The 21,532-nt window shown below is 36.1% G+C and overlaps 1 protein-coding gene across 1 annotated transcript; it reads left to right on the top strand.

Moving 5' to 3' along the window:
• Positions 1-1,833: 1,833 nt before the first annotated feature.
• Positions 1,834-20,320, top strand: LOC142349839 (uncharacterized). The gene is made up of 2 exons (XM_075401643.1): positions 1,834-2,085; positions 20,123-20,320. The coding sequence occupies exons 1-2, from the start codon at positions 1,901-1,903 to the stop codon at positions 20,247-20,249; spliced, it is 312 nt and encodes a 103-aa protein (XP_075257758.1). The 5' UTR covers positions 1,834-1,900; the 3' UTR covers positions 20,250-20,320.
• Positions 20,321-21,532: the final 1,212 nt, after the last annotated feature.

Raw genomic sequence — 21,532 nt, 5'->3', positions numbered from 1 at the left:
ATATTTGTGTGTCTGTGTGTGTGAGTGCGTGTGTTGGTTTTAGCATTTTTAGCGATCTTCTAGGCCATTTTTTTCTGATAGGTGTTCTCCAGTGATCAAATAAGTTAAGGGGGCTCTTGTATCAGCTAAGGCATGGTTCCAGTGGTTCCTACCAAACGGTCATTATGCAAGAGTCTTACAAAATATACGGTTATTTCTCTAGACGTTACCAAATTGGACCTAACTCTTTTTTGAAGTACCCCAGTTGTAATCGGACTGTTATCTTGCAAGATAACTGTCGTAAAAATCTTGCAAGATTCTTGTATGATTGTGCAAAATCTAGAGAGGAAGTGCGTAATCTTGCAAAATTCTCTCAATAATCTTGCAAGATTACGCATAATCTCGCGAGATCTCCTATGATCATCCAAAAGTCTTGCAAGATCTTTTAAGATAACCAACTGATTTTGGCTGGGGTATTTCAAATAAAGTGATCAACACATGTATTTCTGCTGAATTGACATTGGTCGCACGTCTAGGAACCTAGTTTGCTCTGCATATATCTGGGATGTAATGGAATAAGAGCACACGTCAAAACAAAGTAGCGGTAAATGACTTTAAATGCTCATGCGGCTTGCTCTTGTACGAGTCTGCAGAATCTTGCAATTCGCTATATCTTCTTGATTAATTCTCTTCCAAAATTTTGCAAGATCTTTCAGGATAACCACTTGTGTTGCAAGGCACTTGTTAGATTATCATCCAACCTTCAAATGTACAATTTTTTGGCTTTCGCGCAAACACAACCAAAATGCAACGAGAAGACTGTTTCTGATAATTTTTTATTTCGGCAAAATCTAATAATTAATAAAGCATCAAGTTTGCACTTTCCGCTCAAAAAGACCTGAACGAAAATAAAAGACCTGAATGATATTTGTTGGTTTGCGAAAAAAATTCAAATGTGGAACTTGCAGACACTTGATAATAAAAACCAATCACACTAAGTGATATAATTTTTGTTCTAAAAAGTATAATAGAAAAAAGTAATTGTATAGATAAAATAACTTAAATCTTCAGTTCAAAGTATTTGAGAGTTATTAATTGCTCTGTGGAACGGTAGCAATTTATAATCAGCTATCCCAGCTTAAGTATTTTGTTAATTAATAACAGAAATCTAATGTCATTTGGTTTCCTAATTCCCATTAAACGCGCCCAAAATACTGGAAATTTCTGCGCAAAATGAAAAATAATGCTTCTATAACTCCCAATTAGAGCAGATCTTGACTGAAGCGAACTGGCAATAATCTTGTAAGATGATCATTCTTCTTGCAAGCTCCTGCAATGTAGCCGTTGTGTTGCATGATCTTCCAAGTTGTGTTGCATGAATTTTCTTGCAAGACCCTGTCAGATAAGCATTGTTTGCTCTAGAGTCTTACACGATCTTAAGATAACCATTTGGTATCCACAAATGAGGAGATAAGGAAAGCAAATGTGGTTTTCTGAGGTTTGATATTAAATTCCACAGAGAAAACCCCTATCAGCATTAAATTTAGCAATGTGGGATATAGTTTTCTTAAATTGTTATCTTTTTGTGGTTGTCTCCTAATATTATTCATGTTTCCGTGGACGGGTTGCAAAAGTCCTTTTCGCTTTATCTATCTAAAATTGGGTGTTTTTTGAGCATTTTTTCTCTTTCAAAAACGCTGATGAAAAGTCTGTGTAGCTACTAAATGTTGCAGCTACTAAAAATTACCTGCAATTTACGTAGTTATGCGGTATGTGTCATAAAGTCGTCTATTCTTTAACTTCATTTGTTAAATCTTGAATGTATTTCTGAAAACGTGGTATTGTTTCAGGTATACAGAGAATTCAAGTGCAGAATACCCTGCATGCGTGGAGAGTATTTTCACTTCAGAAAGTGTATCTGATGATGATTCACGGTGAAGATGCCTACCCGGGTATTCTGGACGAATTCACAGAGCCCCTTCCTCCTGGAATGCAAAACGAACTAAGTCAGATTGAGAAACGAAAACGGAGAGAAATTCTTATTCTTTTGAACGCGTTTATCTCCCAAAAGTTATGTGAAACTACAATAATGCCACCCCGATACAGGTATTAGCTGTTTGATGTTTGAAATAAATTTATTGACTTTTCTGAGAAATAGTTTGGAGTTCTGTTGGTCTGTTTTTTTTTATTTCTCTGCCGACGTTTTTGAATTTTTTAACGCGATATATTTAATTTTCCATTTTATTTTTGAATTAGACCTGCATCTTTCTCTCAGAAGTGACAGAAAAAATCTCCAATACTCGCAAAGCGGGAAAACTTCAAGAATTGTTTTTTTACAGCGTCGTATAGCATATCAAGTATAGTTAGTTTTTAAATTTTTTACGTCTTACGATAAACAGAAGCTAACTGAGCCAAATAAATAACTGCAGAGAAAATCAGTATTAACTTGAAATCAGCTAAATAATCAAAAATGTCTGCTGAAATTGTGTTGAAAACAAATAAGCTTTAATTGCTCTCTCAGAGAAGCAGTTATTGTAAACGTGTCTTTTTTATGCAAAATTTTCGCTTGACCGTTTTGACTTTTCGAGTGACTTTAACCCCCTTGACATTTTGCGTTTCGCGTGATCTAAAATTCTCTCTCAATCACAATTTCAAGCAGTTGAACTCAATTGGCGGCAATTTAATACTCAAAGTCAAATGAAAAGTGCACCAGAAATGTTGCCATTTTTCACCTTAAATCTTAATAGTGGTATATGTTAACCTCTAATGTGGTTATTTGAAGCCCACTAATGAACTTCTTAGTCCCATTTAGGCTCCCCCCGAATGAAGCAGACTGCAATCGATTAGAGCTCCCACTAGTCGTGCGAGAGCAATTCGAGTCGGTAATGTTTGCTCTTTTCAGAACTTTCCTTTCATCGGAAACCTAGCACTCTCTTCTCTTGCACCAATTGTGTTTCAAAGTAGTTGCCTATGAAATTATTTCTACAAACGCGCTGACAAGCATTGAATTTATGCAAAAAGAGCGAGCCCGGAGGTTCGTGACAGAGCAAATCAGAGCTGAATCATTCTAAAGACATTCTGTTTTTGTTGATTGGTAGTACTCTGTACATGTCACAATTGACACTGGATGGTCTTGGTTTTTGAAAAAAATTTAGTGCATGAAAAATAATATGTTCAACTCCACTTCCACTTACACGTTTTGCTATATCTGCGATTCAAACTTCCGTTTGTGTACTTGTGACTTATTATTTGCGTAGCAAGTCGTAACCACTGAGCTAAGTGGGCATTACCTGCAGACTAGCTTAAGTATAAATAGCGTGTATACTAGTAAATACCAATTATAAGCAACAAAAGTTTGACATGGTTCTCAGACTTATTTTTGGTGCATGAGTAATTTTCTAGACTATGCAGGTTAAAGTTAGCCTGTGTGATCTCATTTTCAATCATAATTTATGCTGCGCATAAAGAAACTTGACATACACTTGATAAACAATGTTTCAGACGTGAGCTCGGGTTTTACTACTGATATATGATGTCGTAGCGCTGAAATGCTCTGATACGCAAGTCCGGGATGAAACTCTAGTAAAAACTCTGAAACGGCAATCAAAAAATTAATTGAAAAGGACTACAATTTTTGCTTAAAAAGTAGAATTTAGACATCACGCCCCTTCAGCTCACGTTGACGTAACCAATTCACCCTATATATTAAACTAAAAACATGATAAAGTCAAACATTCAACAAATGTACAAAATGCAAGTTTAACAAGCAAAATGCATTTTTTCATGAACCTTTGAAGAGCTACAGAAAAAAATTTTAAGAAAGGCTGTGATGAGCATGTTCAAAGGAAACGCGGTTTTAGACGTAATACTTGATTATAATGAAATATTAAATTTAAAACCGCGTTCCCTGCGATCCCTTTAAGTACGCTCCTCTTAAACGAGCATCTTAAACATGTTCTTAAAACTTATTCTTAAACATAAAACGGACATATATGGTATATTACTAACCATATAACGTACGATATATAGTACCTTAGTAACCATAGAACGCACCATATATAGTACCTTAGTAACTGTCATACGGCGATGGATACCCTTCATGTATCCATATCCGTATTTTAATTTATTTTTTTTTGGATGTTCCATTTGAAGGGCGAATGCCATTTAAGTTCATGTTGTTGCTCACTTCCTCCCACTTTTGCAGTTTAGTCTGTTCATGCTGTCTATACAGGATATATTCATTTCACGTTGTAAACAAATCTGATTTTACTTCCTGTATGTTTGATTAAACTCTGAACAAACTCATTTCTTAATTTGTATCAATCTTAATCTTCACTCTTCCCATTTGCAGCGCTAACGCTCAGTTGAATTTAAATCCTTGCAAACGCCTCTCATTTGAGCTCAATAGATTGAAACTAGTCAATCGCGCCGCGATTGCCTATTCACAAAAGTAATCAGCTAAGAGTAGATAATAAACTTGCCATTCGCGACGCAAGTGCCTATTTCTACTTGTACAACATCATTCGCAATCCAATTGGCTATACTCACTGTGTATGAGTATAACATGGCGCAGTCAGCAGCGGACTCAAAGAAAACTCCACTCCACATAGAAGCATTTTGGGAGAAACCTACAGCAACGCCTACTCTAACGTGGGACAAATGGACGCAGAATTGGAAACTCGCTCTTCTCGCCAAGGAAGGAATACAATTAGAGACTCTACTAAATGACCCCCCTGCAACAGTGACTTATCCACCTGAACCTAAATACAAAGAACCGGTAGAAAACCACACACAAGCAACGGAAAGAGACCGTAAAGTTCGAAATTAGCAGCTGAAAGTAAACTGGCAAAACCGATGCAAAAAGGCTGACGAAATTGGGATTCTCTGTGGAGACAAACCATGGGGACTCTGTGAGCAGAAGACGATATCATTGCTATACCTAAGCATTGGTACTGAGGGGCGCCGAATCTTCAAGAGCAAATACCCCCATTTTCAGGTAGAAAAACAACCTCTTAAAGATTTGTGGCAGGCAATGGAGGACTCATTCACAAAGGTTCGTAATATAACTTACGATCGTTTCGTCTTTTACTCGTGTAAGCAACAAAAAAGAGAGTCCGTAGAAAGTTTTTATGGCCGTCTCATAGAATTGGTGGAGAATTGCAATCTCGGTAGTGAAGAAACCACATTGATTCGTGATGCATTCATATTAAATATGCTTGATCACGAAACTCAAAAGGAGTTGTTGAAGGAAACTGTGGAACCACCAAAAGCATTGGAAATAGCCATACAAATGGAAATGGGAGCACAAAATCAGCAGAAAATCAACCAAAACTTAATGTCAGGCAATACATCTGTAAATTACATTAACAGTAGTCAAATGCGCAATCGCAACGCGAATGCACCTTCAACAAAACGAGACTTCACACGCTACCCAACTGTCCCTCCTAACTACCAGTACACGACCGTTTGTTCAGATTGTGGTCTTCGCTGGAGCCACAACCATAAGCAGATATGTCCCGCGAATGGAATAAAATGCAACAATTGTGGCATTATGGGTCATTTCGCCAGAAAATGTCACAAATCGAAGAAGCCGCAGAACTCAGCACAGAAAACTCAAAAAGCAAATGTTAACCAGATTGAGCAATCACCAGAAAAAAGTGACGACGAAGAATCAGTAAACTATATAACAAGCTATCAACAATTGTACGAACAAGTGTACGATTTGAACTATGATAGCGATTCAGACGACTACGTGGCAGCGATCTCTTCTGATTCAGTTCATCAATTGGAACCACTGAATGTGGAGGTGCAAATGGGAGAAATACGAACATCGGCAATGATTGACTCTGGTAGTGCTGTGAGTATTATAACAAAAAGTCTAGCAAACAGAATCTTACAATCTACCAAATCAGTAAAATGGACCAATACATCAGAAAAAAGGAACTTAAAAACGTTCTCTAACGAACCAATCAAGTTCATCGGGCACTTGGAAACCACAGTAATCTACAATCGCTGGAAGGATACATCAGCAACGTTGACTCTGGTAGATGACGGACACAAAAACATAATCGGAAGAGATCTGTTCGGCACACTGGGGCTTGCAGTTGTTCAACAAAAACCAGAAACTGTTAAATGTGTTTATAACATCAATAATTCTACATGTAAAATTAAAGAGACAATCGCGACGCAATTTCCACATCTAGTATCAAGAATTGGCATATCTAAGACACATGTAGCGAAATCAAAGTTTCATCAAAAGTCTACAGCAAAGCATCAAAAAGGTCGACGTGTTCCGATAAATCTCCAACCTAGAGTCTCAGACGAATTAGAAAGACTACAGACTGAAGGCCATATCGAAAAATTATCTAGTTGATCTGACGAACACTTCATATCCCCGATAGTAATCACTGTAAAGAAAGATCAGTCAATAAAGTTAGCATTAGACTCTAAAGTACTAAATAAAGCAATACATAAAAACAAATACCAAATGACAAATATTGAAATGTTAATGGATACCATCTCACAACACCTAACGAATACACAAAACGGTCAACAAGCATATTTCACCACATTAGATTTAAAGTACGCATATAGTCAATTAAAATTACATCATGACACAGCAAAACACTGTAATTTTAACATAATAAGTGGCGATTCTACTGGTACATACAGATTCAAAACAGGCTTCTACGGACTTACAGACATGCCGGCAGAATTCCAAAAAGCCATGGATTATACTCTCATAGGCTTGCAAAACACATATTGTTTCTTGGATGATATCATCATCGTTAGCACTTGCACTGAAGCAGATCATTTAGCCTACGTTTTTAAGTGTCTCAAAAATTTAGATGACGATAACTTAAGAATTAACCTCCAAAAATGTCATTTTGCTAAATCAGAAATAGAATGGCTAGGTTATAAATTTACACAGACTGGTATATCACCGTTAGAAAGCAAAACAGCTGCAATTTTAACAATACCACCACCAACAACACTAAAACGTCTTAGATCATTTCTAGGATCAGTACACTATATTGGTAAATTTATACCACACCTAGCACAATTATGTCACCCTCTTAGACCACTGTTAAAGAAATCAGTAAAATTCATCTGGACAGATGAACACACGCAACATTTTAACCTAATTAAAGAAAAAAAATAGCAAACAGTACAGAGAATAGCCATTATAATCCCAGATTGGACGTTCGCGTAAAATGTGATGCTTCACGTTCAGGATTGGGGGCAGCTTTAGAACAAAATACATCAGATGGTTGGAAGCCAATTGCATTCGCGTCATGATTTCTTAATTCAACGGAAGAACGCTACAGTGTCAATGAATTGGAACTATTGGGGATTGTGTGGTCAATTGACTATTTTAAATATTATTTACACTTTACGTTAGGGACAGATCATAGAGCTTTATTATCCATAATTAAAGAACACCGATCTAACAAATCATACAATAGTCGATTGTCTCGATGGATAGATAGATTGCTACCGTATAATTTCACGATTGATTATATGCCAGGTGCAAAGATGGGACTCGTTGACTACATTTCCAGGAACCCATTCGCCAGAGCCAAAAAGATATCTTCATACGACGAACATTTTGTTGTAGCAACAATTTCAAAAATCCGTGATTCCAATAAACATCTTAATATGAATAAACAACAGCAACTCAAAAATTTAAGAGCATTTTAAAGTCAAATTTGCCACCACAAAAAGCAACATATCCATCCGCATCGCGATTAACCACGTCGTTAAGTATTAATTCACCTAAATTCAAGAAAGCAATTGCACCGCAATTAACCACTTCACAATTGAAAACTCCATTCGTACCGCAATTAAAACCTTAAAATTCTAAAGTTAATTCGTATTCTGAACCTCCATTTGCGCCGCAAATGCAACCTAAAGTTAGAAAATTACAATTTGCACTAAATTACTATAAAGTCAACAATTCACATTCCATTAACCAATTTGATGCAAAAGAGGTGCAAATGTCAGACAGTAAAGAATGTGAACAATCTGAACAATTATCCCCAATGCAGCCCATTAATGGCAATAAGTCAAGTAATCCACCAAATAACACCAAATTAAGCGCGAAGACACAAAATTACAAGTATAAATACCACATACACAAAAATCACTCGCTTTTTGCCCAAATTCAACATTCAAAACACTACTCTGAAAATAAATACAATAAACCTCTCATCTCAAATAATACAGTAAACAGTATCAAAGTGATGTCTAAAGCCAAAGCCACCCGCTCCAAATCGACCCCCACAAAAGCGAGAGTAACTTTCTCTGATACAACTCCTTCGACACCCGAATCAAATGCCACAACACATCCTGAAACCCCAACAGGCAGTATGATTGAAGAAGCTGACGACCTGATGTTCACCGAAACACTTAATAAAGTGTTGAGCAAGAAGTTTTTGGCGATACTAACAGGGAAAGACGCCATATTGAAGGAAGTAAGGGACTGCGTAATACGAAATGACGCGGAGAGACTACAAGAGATCAGCCCTTATCTCTTCTCATACTGAAAGATCTTAGCGTAAAGCACGGATGCGTCTGCTTAGACGAAAGAATCGCAATCCCTAAATCCATTAAGGATGCGGTGTTGGAAGATATTCATTCCACCCATCCAGGCAGCTTCTCGATGCTCTCATTGGCGCAAAATATCTGGTGGCCCTACATCCACAGGGATATACTGGCAAAGGCCAGTGAGTGTAAAGCATGCACAGAAATTGATAAGAACCTCAAACCAGTGATTTCGCACCGCAAATGGACACCTCTACCTAAATGTAGTGGACCAAATGACGAAATACAATTAGATTTTGGTGGACCAATTTTAAACGAAAAAGGCATAGAACAATAATTTATTACAAGCATAGATAGATATTCTAAATATCCCACAGCAGAAATAGTAAACAATGCATCAGGTCCAAATGTAATCAAATTTTTAAATAATTATATATATAAGCACGGAGTACCTAGAACTATTAGATTGGATCAAGCTAGATGTTTCACAGGAAAAAAGTTTGAGGCATTTTGTACAGAAAATAATATTACACCTATATATGCACCAGCAAATGATCATAGAGCAATCAGATTAGTATAACGTATTATTCAAACAATTAAACGACAATTATCCTGCATGAAATGACAATTAAATAAAAAATTCAATTTAGAAAATTCACTAAAAGCAATAATACAACGAGTAAGAATATCAAAACAAAAAACAATAAACATTACACCATTTGAGGGACATTTTGGCAGAAAATGTAATACAACTATATCAAATATCACAACTAAATCTGATAGAAACAATCTCAACTATAATGCAATAATTAATTATTATTTAGACGAGGACACAATTCCCGGCCGCTCCTATCTTACGGAAGAACAGTGGGCGGATACAGCTTTATGTTCCGACACGGAAATTGAGAGAGTCATTTGCGCCGCAAGTTCCCGCGCACGAACGGAACAAGAAAAACATACCGACGGGGAAAGTCGATTCATAAAACCAGATGATGTTTGCCGCGAAATTCCTTGTTCAGAACGAAGCATACAGGTGAAATTAGCACGCAAGATACACGAGAGCCAACGGCAAAAGAAGAAATTAGATGGCATGTATGAGGTGTTAGCACCTGGTAGCACTGTGTGTAAAATTAGCCCAACAACGAGCGTCATCAAGGAACCGTATAAACAAGAAGTACGGGTCAGGAACTCAGACATCGCCAAATTCGGGACGCGGGCTGAACGCGAAACGGATCTAACCCAGTATATAGAGCGACGCCCAAAGAAAATCAATGAACAAAACTCTAGAACAGAAAATACAACTGCACAAAAGAGACCTTATTCGGAAAAATACCGGCGACAAAAAGATAAAAAGGAATAAGAAACAGACGGACGATGTGAGCGTAATCTCATCGGGACGATCATGCATTTCAACAACCGGCAACATTGCACAATCGCTTAAAATGAGAATACCAAAAAGAAACCCGCAACACGACGAAGCCTTCCAAAATAGACCTGACCTTACACAAGTGCTTAATCTAAGTCCAATCGCGCCGCAATTGGATGATTCGGATTCAGCAGGACCATCTGGGACACAAACAACCTTGTCAGCACCAAAACAGCCAACACCTATCTTGCGGAAAACTTCGAAACGTCACCTTACAATCAGTGATACGTCGGACTCTGATACTTCATCTGTCAGAAAAAGCAAAAGAACATTAAAAAAAGAACCAAAAATCGCAAACAATAGTCGAGAAAGTTCGAAGCACCGAAGGATACACAGATGATCGAGACACAGAAATTGTGAGAGATTCAAATGAAGGACCTGAATATCCACAGGATCAACCACGGGAAATGACTGTCTTACAGGCAGAGAATGCTGGCAATAGTGACAGCGAATAAAACCTCATTAAAGCAAACTTTCTTAAACTTATATCTTCTCTATTATTTAATATTCTACTATTTAGTAACCGGTGAATATTTATTAATTTTCTGACTTTAATTAGTAATTTTATTTTCTCTCCAAGAGGGGGAAATGTCATACGGCGATGGATACCCTTCATGTATCCATATCCGTATTTTAATTTATTTATGTTTGGATGTTCCATTTGAAGGGCGAATGCCATTTAAGTTCATGTTGTTGCTCACTTCCTCCCACTTTTGCAGTTTAGTCTGTTCATGCTGTCTATACAGGATATATTCATTTCACGTTGTAAACAAATCTGATTTTACTTCCTGTATGTTTGATTAAACTCTGAACAAACTCATTTCTTAATTTGTATCAATCTTAATCTTCACTCTTCCCATTTGCAGCGCTAACGCTCAGTTGAATTTAAATCCTTGCAAACGCCTCTCATTTGAGCTCAATAGATTGAAACTAGTCAATCGCGCCGCGATTGCCTATTCACAAAAGTAATCAGCTAAGAGTAGATAATAAACTTGCCATTCGCGACGCAAGTGCCTATTTCTACTTGTACAACATCATTCGCAATCCAATTGGCTATACTCACTGTGTATGAGTATAACAGTAACCATAGAACGTACCATAAAATGTTACCAAAAAAGAACAGCGTTTTATTAAAAGGAGACACTATAAATGGAAATTGTATAAGGAACAATATATGGTAACTTACGAATCATAGCAAGCTCATAGAACCAAAAAAATTTATAGCCTTTGTGAGTTCGTTTTATGGTAATTAAGGTATCAGATATGGTTTGTTTTATGGTAATTAAGGTATCATTTATGGTTTGTTTTATGGTAATTAAGGTATCATATATGTTTTGTTTTATGGTAATTAAGGTATCATATATGGTTTGTTTTGTGATAATTAAGGCCCGGGAGCCTTCTGTGACATGTTTGTCCTATAGAAAATTTTTTGGATTATTTTTTAATATAGTGCGCACCTTAGTGCAGTGGCTCCACCACGTTTGAAATTGATGATTGAAGGTTAAAATTTCACGTCGGCTCTCGGTGTTTCCTGTTTTCAGGTTTTGTAACCTAGTGCGTGAATTAAGAAGTTCTGTTCTCTCTCTTTGAAAATCTCTTAATGGTCTCAATTCACTCCAAAGTTATCACTGTTTTGTTTCTGACTTAGAGGTTTACATTTATTTCCTTGCGTTGCTTCTTTACAGTGGGAGTTTAATCCGCCGATTTCAAGAGGACTATGATTATTAAAAAACTGAACTACATAGTTCAATTTTAAACTTTGACGCAAGAAAGCATAGACATGAAATCTAGCACGCATAGGGAGTCCCATGCCACCAGATATCCATCCCCTGAAAAAATTCGCATAGATTATATTTATCTTTTATTGAACTTCATTAACATGTTTTCTTAAGCCAACAAAACATAAATTAATATCTCAAAATTTTAAATTTGTTTTTTGAAAAAGCATCCTCTATATTAATTCGAGACATTAAAAAGTAAAAGTTTACCGAATAGTCAAAATGCATGTTAAACAACCAAAAAATGCAAACGAACATCCGAAGCGAATGTTTCAGATTGTTTAAGAGCAAGTTAAAATTTTGTTTATGAGACTCCGAGGAAAATGTTTGTAGGCGCGGCGTTTAAAACTTTTAAACTGATCTTCAGTAGTTTCTTTGTCCTATTCCGGAGCAGCTCATTGTTTCAAATACTTTCCACTGACCAAACAGCGCACCTTATTGCACTGGCATGTTCGCTGGGTGCAATCATCTTATACATAGCGAGTAACGTTTTTAAACAATCAAAACACCATTGTGATACTTTACAATTACACGAAGTGAAAAAACACAATTTTGTTGTTTTAAAAGACGTTTGTTTTTTTTTTGCTTGAGGTTAATGTGTCTGTGGTCCTCAAAAATCAATGTCGGGAATTGATGAAATTTTTGTTCTGTTCATATCGAATGCTTTTTACTCCAAAACTGTTTTGTTTTGCGCAACACTCTCTGACCCAAAAAATTTTTTTTGGCTCAAGCTTAAATTTTTGGATTTTGCTTGAATATTTCTCACATACGGAACCGGAGGTTGGTGGCAGAGCAAATCAGCGCTGAATCAGTCTAAAGACATTCTGTTTTTTAAGATGGCCAGTACTCTAATCATGACACTATTCACACTGATCAGTCTGATTTTTGAGTAAAAATTACTTCATGAAAAACTATATGTTCAGCTTAACTCCCGCCAAAAAGGATTGCCTTACATGTGATTTGAACTTCCGCGTGGGAATATGTATTATTTAAGTTGCGTATCAAGTCGTAACCACTGAGCTAAATGGGCTTTGTTGTAATTGCCTTCAAGCCAGCTTAAATATAAATAGTGTGTATTCTACTATAGTAATTACTAGTTATAAAAACTATAAAAGTATGACATTGCTCTGCTCAGACTTAATTTTGGTGTATGAGTAATTTTCAGACTATGCAGGATAAATTTAGCCTGGGCGAACTCTATGACTTCAATTTATTCATAATGAAGAATTACTGCACATAAAGAAACCTAAAATATTCTGGAGATACAATGTGTCAGAACTGAATTAAGTTTTTACTCTTGAAATGTGCTGGTTCAGCGCTGAAAAGCTCTGCGACTCAAGTCCGGGGATGCATTCATTGAACGCACTGGATCAAAAAGACGTATGAATTTGTACATCAATCTTGAATTGTATTGGATATAGCGATAGTCTAAATGCAACAAAGAGACTTGGGTATTGCGAGTTTGCACATAATGTTCTGGCCCACTTATGCAAAAGTTGGGCTTAATTGTCTGCCAAAAAGGATACAACATTTTTTGAAAACCTCAAATATTTATCAAATAAGAGTTCGTGTAAAAAAAAGTCGCTTCCAATTCAAATCACATATTAAATTGAAAATTGCCAAATTACAGAGCCGATAAGATCTGCCCTTATTAAGACGACAAGACAAGACGAACAAAAACACCAAATGAAAACAAGAAACTTATATCGAAAGCTCAATGTCTACTTTTAAAACGATTAAATTTTTGTTTTCGTGCCTGCGCAGTAGTTATCAGTTTCTGATTCACAACCCAAAAGTATTAATAACAAAACTGGACGGCAAATTGGCCGACCGATAAGGCCTCCAAATTATCCAGAAGAAAACATCAAAATGTTTAATCCTACAGATCATCATGGGTTCATATACTATAATTCGTTTCAATAGCAACAAATCTAAATGTTTCAAGAACAACATATTTTTGCAGAACTTTTGTTATTGTTTCAGTAAACCAACGGTCTCTTGAATAGCTCAACAGAGCATGATAACTCGGCAAACACGCAAATACTCCTACTTTGATCAACATTTCAAACACAGCATAAAAAGACTTCTAACATTATTAAGAACTGGAAAACTTGCAGTGACAAAATCACTTGAAGTTCACCGAGCTCTAAAAGACTGGAAAATCAAATTGACCACTGACTTTCCCCTATTGTTTCTAGATTCCCTTCAGGATTTCCTCAAAATCTCAAACAGTCTTTAAAATAAAAAGAAACTAAAACTATTTGTAGATTAAAACTAGTTCTAAGGATGAATTAGAAATCCTTTGTGTTTTAACTTTCTGAAATTTACTGACAAAGAAAAGTGCTCTCAGTGTATGCATTCTCCAGTTGTTGCAGGAAACTGCTTTAAGCCGCAAATCAAAACATGAAAAACATTTATTAACGCTTAGCCTTTTTGTATTGAGACGGCTTGTCGGACAAATCTACAGTTGGTGGCTTTTGCAAAAAGTTTCCTGATTCTCTTAACGATAATTATTTTTTTGAAGAAACGCTAACTAGTTAATACTGTTTCCAAACTGCTATTTAAAGAATTCCAGAAGTATGTTACACCAGAAATACAATTGACCTGAATTAATCAAGTACAGGGCTTCAACAGAACCAGAAACCAAGCATTCTAAAAATTTCTTCGGAAATTGTCGATATTCCCGATTCCATCTCCCCGCTAAGTCGTCGCTTCAACAATACAGCCTACCTCATTTACGGTGACGTCTTAACAAATAGGCGTACCAAAATGTAGGAATTTCTACGAATGTGATTGGTTGAAAAATTTAAATCACTGTATCTTTATGCGTTCAGTTAGCCTAAATTTGACATAGCCTAATGCCAGATTATAGACAATTTACCGCATCTGGCCATGTCTCGCGGGCCATGGCCATGCCCTGACGGCCCGTGGGACTTGATATGAATCTATCACAACCGAACGTGAGACCAGTTTCCCCCCAAAAAATAAAATTTTTCATCATTCGGCTTGTCTCGGTTTCTGAGCAATTTTACGATAACATTCATATCCTATTTTGATACATAGAGAATTTGTTGACCAATCAACCAATCAGAAAACAATATTCCCATTTTCTCAATTGTGATTGGCCAGCAAAAATCTATTTTTTGGTACGTCTGCAATTTTCACTAGCGCCCTCACTTACAATGTATATACATAAATCGGGGGCTATATTTTGTGACGTGAACTTTTATGGGAAGGCACCAAAATTGCTTGCAAATATAGAGTAATTAAATGTCATTTTTCGTCTCAAAATGACATTAAATGGAATTTTGTTGTTTTCAACTTACTCGTTTGATTGCCTACTTTTGTTTCTATATGAGCTGGAAGTTTCTTCGTGGAAATGCCAATTGCAGTTGAATTTTCGGATCCATTATAAAGACCCCCCCCCAAGCTTAGTGCTCAACAAAACCTATGGCCCCAATGAAGGTAAGCATACCATAAAGGGGGCTATAATTTTGTGGGGGGGCTATAATGGGAAAGAACCGAAATTTCTCACAATGTATGCTTAGAATATAGCAAAGCTCGATATGTCTGATGAGTATATTACTTGAATTTGCTAAATTTTACACCTATCAAAAGTCTGCATGGGTATCCACAGTAAGATCAGGGTAACATAACAAAGAAAAATAAACCAAAAAATCACGGCTAGCGGTGACAAATATCAAAACTTAATAGCTGATAGGAACAAAATAACAGTCAATTACAATATTGAGCAACAAATATCATTGATATCGGAGAGTTTGTTCACCATATTTTGTTTAACAACAGCTGAACAGATGCAATTCTGGCATACAAAGGAAGTCATTACTTGGTAAATAGTTGTTTTCGCGAATTTGATCCTGTTTTGTCAATAATTTGTCACTACAATTCTTTTTTCTTTCTGTTTGTCAACTATGAAAAAATTAGAGGTCAGCAGCGGATAATGACATCATAATAGCGTATATAATTTTTTTACTAAAATAACTACTTTCCGTGTTGAATAAGCATTTAATGGGAACATAGAGAGGAGGACAGACATAAAACTTTAACAGAATGAAGAAAAGAACTGAACCTAATCAGTTTTTGCATTCATCATCTCAAAATTCAGTTTTTTGATTTGAAAATTAAAAAAGAGATTTTTTCCAACAATTGTCCCCTCCTGAATAGAACTTAGTTAAGTGAGATTTTTTATAACCAAACAGAAACAACTAATAACTTTCACCTTATGCGAATACTCTGTTAAACCGAAGAGAATAAAATAAGCCTTGCTATGGCAACTAGTAGAATTGGAATACAAGGCAAAACATTTGTCAACTGAGTGTCGCAATTTTTGGAATACATATCACAGCGCATGAGAGACATGACCGTGAATAACCTGGAGCACTTGTACTTAAACTGATAAGAGGCTAAAATGTATGCCGAAAAACATTTGGTAAAGTATACTAGAGAAGGGGGCGAGTATAAACTACGTACCAAAATGTATTATTGCAGAACAAATCCTAGAAGAGTTTGATAATGAATTTGAGGATCTTGGACTTCCCGATTCTTTTAAACTGCGGCATTCAGCAGCTGTCGCAGCAGCTTTAATCGAGTTTGATTTTCAAAAGAAAAAAAATCCTCATTCTTTCATTCAATAGAACAAGAGCGTCAAAGTTTAGCCAACAAATTTCTGGCACAATTTCTTACCTTAAGGAGAAAATTTTTTCAATCTCTAAAGTTATATCCATGTAAAAAGAATATTTTGTAAACAAACATAAGCTTACAGAAAATGCTTTCAAGTAATAAATGGTAACAATGAATTCTTTAAAAAAAAAAACTATTTTGAAATCTAAAAGATTTTTAATTAAAGTCAAATGTTAATTTAAAATATCCAGAGTGGAAACGTTTTATTGTTTGCAACTTCTTCTTAAAAGATGGAAAAAACAGATGCAAAACTCGTCTTTTTGCTTACAACTTATCGTTTTGCTTACGACTTTTTCATTGAGGTTGAGAGGTACAAAAATGTTTTTTCGCTTTTTTCTGACATCTTATTATTTATTTCTTTCAAAAAGCTGGTACCATCATATAAAAACGATTGGGCTTACAGAGAGTGTAATAATGAGAATATTTTACAATTGTTACGTAGTAGAAAATATGTTACAATATGTTAAACTTTTAACACTTTTTTGCAATTTTTTGAATTTTTTTTCTCAATTCTCAGATTTGCTTTGTTGATAATTAACTCTCAAATGATGTTTGTAGCAATATATTAGCTTTTTACCTATTTTTGTCTGAACTATTCACCATTTTGCCCTCTATAACGAGATAAGCAAGTAAAGCCTGGAGGGTATTAACTGTATCAGCAGCACTCTGTATCAGAGCCTTTGGCTTTATTAGTTCCTGAGTAGGCGATTCAGCAAAACTGTTTTCGGCATAAAAGGATATGGTTTGACCCCCAACACTTTCTCCGTCAACCCTCGTTCACTTGGCCTCTTGCCCCCTCTCGTCCAGCCCTCCAATCCTCGTCCCCCAATACCTCATTGCTTGACCCCTCTAGCGTTTGACCTCGACCCCCCAACCCATCCCCACCCATCTCATTGCTTTTGTGCTAAAATCTCTAAGGTCCAGCCTAGCCAGACAATCACCGGTTGTTCGAGAGCTATTCGCCCAGCGTTAGTCTGTTATTTCTCACGTTCTTTACACTTAGATAAGATCAGGGTGACATAAAGAATAGAAATTAACCAAAATTGCTTGCAAATATAGAGTCATTAAATGTCATTTTACGTCCCAAAATGACATTAAATGTCATTTTGTTGTTTTCAACTTCTCGTTTGATTGCCTACTTTTGTTTCTATATGCGCTGGAAGTTTCTTCGTGGAAATGCCAATTGCAGTTGAATTTTCGGGTCCATTATAAAGACCTCCCCCCCCCCCCAGCTTAGTGGTCAAAAAAACCTATGGCCCCAATCAAGGTAAGCATATCATAAAGGGGGCTATAATTTTGTGGGGGGGGGGGCTATAATGAGAAAGACCCGAAATTTCTCACAATGTATGCTTAGAATATAGCAAAGCTCGATATGTCTGATGAGTATATTACTTGAATCTGCTAAATTTTACACCTATCAAAGGTCTGCATGGGTATCCACAAATAAGATCAGGGTAACATAACGAAGAAAAAAAACCAAAAAGACACGGCTAGAGGTGACAAATATTAAAATTTAATAGCCGATAAAACAAATTAACAATCAATTACAATATTGAGCCAGAAATATCATCGTTATAGGAGAATTTGTTCCCCATATTTTATTAAACGACAACTGAACAGATGCAATTTTGGCATACAAAGGGAGTCATTCCTTGGTAAATAGTTGTTTTTGTTACTATGATCCCGTTTTGTCAATAGATTGTCACTACAATTCTTTTTGCATTTCTGTTTGTCAACTTGGAAAAAATAGAGGTCAGCAGTGGATAATGGCATCATAATAGCGTATCTCTTTCCCTTAATAACCTAACTAATTTCCGCGTTGAACAAGCATTTAATGTGAACATAGAGAGGAGGGCAGACATAAAACTTTAACAGAATAAAGAAGAACTGTACCTATTTAGTTTTTGGCACTCATCATCTCAGAATTCAGTGTTTTCGATTTGAAAATTAAAATTGATATTTTTTCCAACAATTGTTCTCTCCCCCTTTCGCAAAGGGGGCTATTCCTGAATAGAACTTAGTTAAGAGAGATTTTTTTTAACCAATCAGAGAAAACTAATAACTTTCACCGTATGCGCATACTATGTTAAACCGAATAGAATGAAATAAGCCTTGCTATGGCAGTTAGCCGAATTGGAATACAAAGCAAAACATTTGTCAACTGGGTGTCGCAATTTCTGGATTACATATCACATCGCATGAGAGACAGGACCGTGAATAGCCTGGAGATATTGTACTTAAACTGATAAGCAGCTAAAGTGTAGGCCAAGTAAAATTTGGCAAAGTATACTAGAGAAGGCTGCGAGTATACACTAAGTACCAAAATTGGTAATTGTCGAAAAAATCCTAAAATTGCTTTGCAGACCAATAAGAAGTGAAGAAGAACTACAATCAAAAACTAAAACTGCAGATTAAGGGGTTGAGCAGTAAATTATAACAACTAAAAAAAGATACAACAGTTTCCAAAAGTTTAGGTCTATACAGTAGTTGCGGATTGAAAACACAAACTGCAGATCAATACAAATGTAAATCGTGGCTCCGAGTTTCGGGCCTTCCCATTATAGCCCCCCAGCATAGTGGTCAAGTAACCTATAGCCCCCCAGCTTAGTGGTCGCAGGTAACCTATAGCCCCCCAGCTTAGTGGTCAGGTAACCTATAATTCCATCAAAAACATAATTTTTTTAGCAGCCCGTTTGAGGTTTTCATTTTCGTTTGAGTGTAAATAATACAAATGTTTACCGGTTTGAGACGGATTCCAAAAAATTATAGATCTAATTATTTGCTCTAAGATCTGTTCTCTGTAGAACTTTGCTTTACTGTGCCATTTTCTAAAAATTGTTCTTCATTTTTACGTTGGAGGAGTTGATAAACGCTGATTTGCACTATTTATTACAATAGCCCAATTTAGATGCATATCATGACGTGTGCCATGAATATAAGCCAAAATGAAAATTAGTCAAATGGAATTTTACCCGAAAGAGACATTAACCAATCAGATTTAAGAACTCACAATTTTTATTGCGAGAATAACATGCTCGGTCAGACATTTTGTTTGGTTGTGATAGACTCATAAGTAACATAGGCCGCTGAGGCATGGCCGTGGCCCGCGAGGCATGACCAAATGTCTATGACAAATTTTCACGTCAGCTATTATTCCAGAAACCATCATGACAATTTATTTAAACTAGTTAATTTTACAAACACAAGCAGCAATAACTAACTATAGGATAACGAAAGTGACTAGTTCGTCTGGTGTCATTAATGAATGATGTTAATACTCTAGTTTACTATTATTCAATTGTGATCATTGATTTATTAAATGATGTTCATGAGTTACTAATCGCCTATTTTGTGCCAACACTATTACCGCATATAAAAATGTCTAACCCAAACAGCACCTTGGATTGTCTTATTGTAGTAGTTTACATAAGAGATCATAAGAGATGAAGCCATGTTTGCCAATAAATATGCAAAGATTCCCGAAATTTTAAATTTTTCAGCTTTAATACTTAATTTATGGCCCCTTGTTCTCCAAAACAAATATCTGACTATTTTCAGCAATTGTTTGCTTCGGAGTGATTTTTAGACTGTTCTGTTACTTCTTTCTCTGTCTTTTATACTGTATCTGCAGTCCACAAAAACTAAAATGACTCCAATTGTTTCGTCATCAATTTTAAATTTGAATGTGTTTCAGTATCAACGAGTGCCTCGTAGAGTTCGATGATGAATTCGAGGATCTTGGTCTTCCCGATTCTTTTGAACTGCGCCATTCAGCAGCTGTCGCAGCAGCACTAATCGAGTTGGATTTTCAAAAGAACTAACTTTCGTTCAGTACAACAAGAGTCAAAATTTTGTCAACAATTTTTAAAAATTTTAACAAATTTAACAATTTTCTGGCACAATTTTGAAAGTTTATATTCATATACAAAACAGTATTTTGTAAATACACATAAGCTTACAGTAAATGCTTTTAAATATTAAATGGTAACCATGAGCTTCTTTGAATAAAACTATTTTGAAATCTAAAAGATTTTTAATTAAAGTCAGATGTTCAATTAAAAAATCCAGAGTGGAAAGCTTTTATTGTTTGCAACTTCTTCTTAAAAAATGAAGAAAAAAACAGATGCAAAGCTCGTCTTTTTGCTTACATCAGCTGTTAGCATTTTTCATTGCTGTTGAGAGGTACGAAAAGTTCTTTCTGCTATTTTCTGACATCTTAGCAGTTATTTCTTTCGAAAAAAATTGTATCATCCAATACAAATGATTGGGCTTACAGAGAATGTATTAATGAGAATATTTTACAATTGGCAAGTAGTAAAATTATGTTACCAATATGTATTTTTATCAACTTTTTTTTTGCAATTTTTTGAAAAGGTTTTTTTTTCAATTCTCAGATTTGTTTTTAATAATAATTTACCCTCAAATGATGTTTGTAGCAATTATATTAGTCATGTGGTCCTTTTTTATGAGATTTAGCGTTTGACCGATTTTTTCTCTGAACTATTCACCTTTTTGCCCTCACTCAAAAACGAGATAAACAAGTAAGGCCTGGAGGGTATTAATTGTATCAGCAGCACTCCCAGAGCCTTTGGCTTTATTAGTCCCTGCGTAGGCGATTCACCAAAACTGTTTTCGGCAGAAAAGGTTATTGTTTGACCCCCAACACTCTCTCCGTCAAACCTCGTTCACTTGGCCACTTGGCCGCTCTCGTCCAGCCCTCCCATCCCCGTCCCCCAATACCTCATTGCTTGACCCCCCTAGCGTTTGACCCCGACCCCCCACCCCATTCCCACCCAGCTCATCGCTCTTGTGCTAAAAATCTCTAAGCCCCCATTAAATAGTGCCTAAGCCAGACGATCACTGGTCGTTTGAGAGCAATTCGCACAGCTTTAGTCGTTTATTTCTTACGCTCTTAACTGTTTGTGAAAATTGAAGGGTTCCCTCCTCAAGTCGCATAACATCTCTATGAGATCAAAAAATTGAAAATGGATTGTTGACGGTCTTTTTGATGATTTGCTGATACCATCACAAAAATTCAGTCAAAAGGAACAACTATAGTGCGTTAAAAAGCGGGCCTTCAGATGTCAATTTTCGATAATTATTC

Source organism: Convolutriloba macropyga, chromosome 11 (genome assembly GCF_964194025.1).
Source record: "Convolutriloba macropyga chromosome 11, txConMacr16.3, whole genome shotgun sequence".
Classification (NCBI taxonomy): domain Eukaryota; kingdom Metazoa; phylum Xenacoelomorpha; order Acoela; family Convolutidae; genus Convolutriloba; species Convolutriloba macropyga.
Note: the sequence above shows the minus strand (reverse complement) of the source record. Positions and strands in the feature narration are given on the sequence as shown.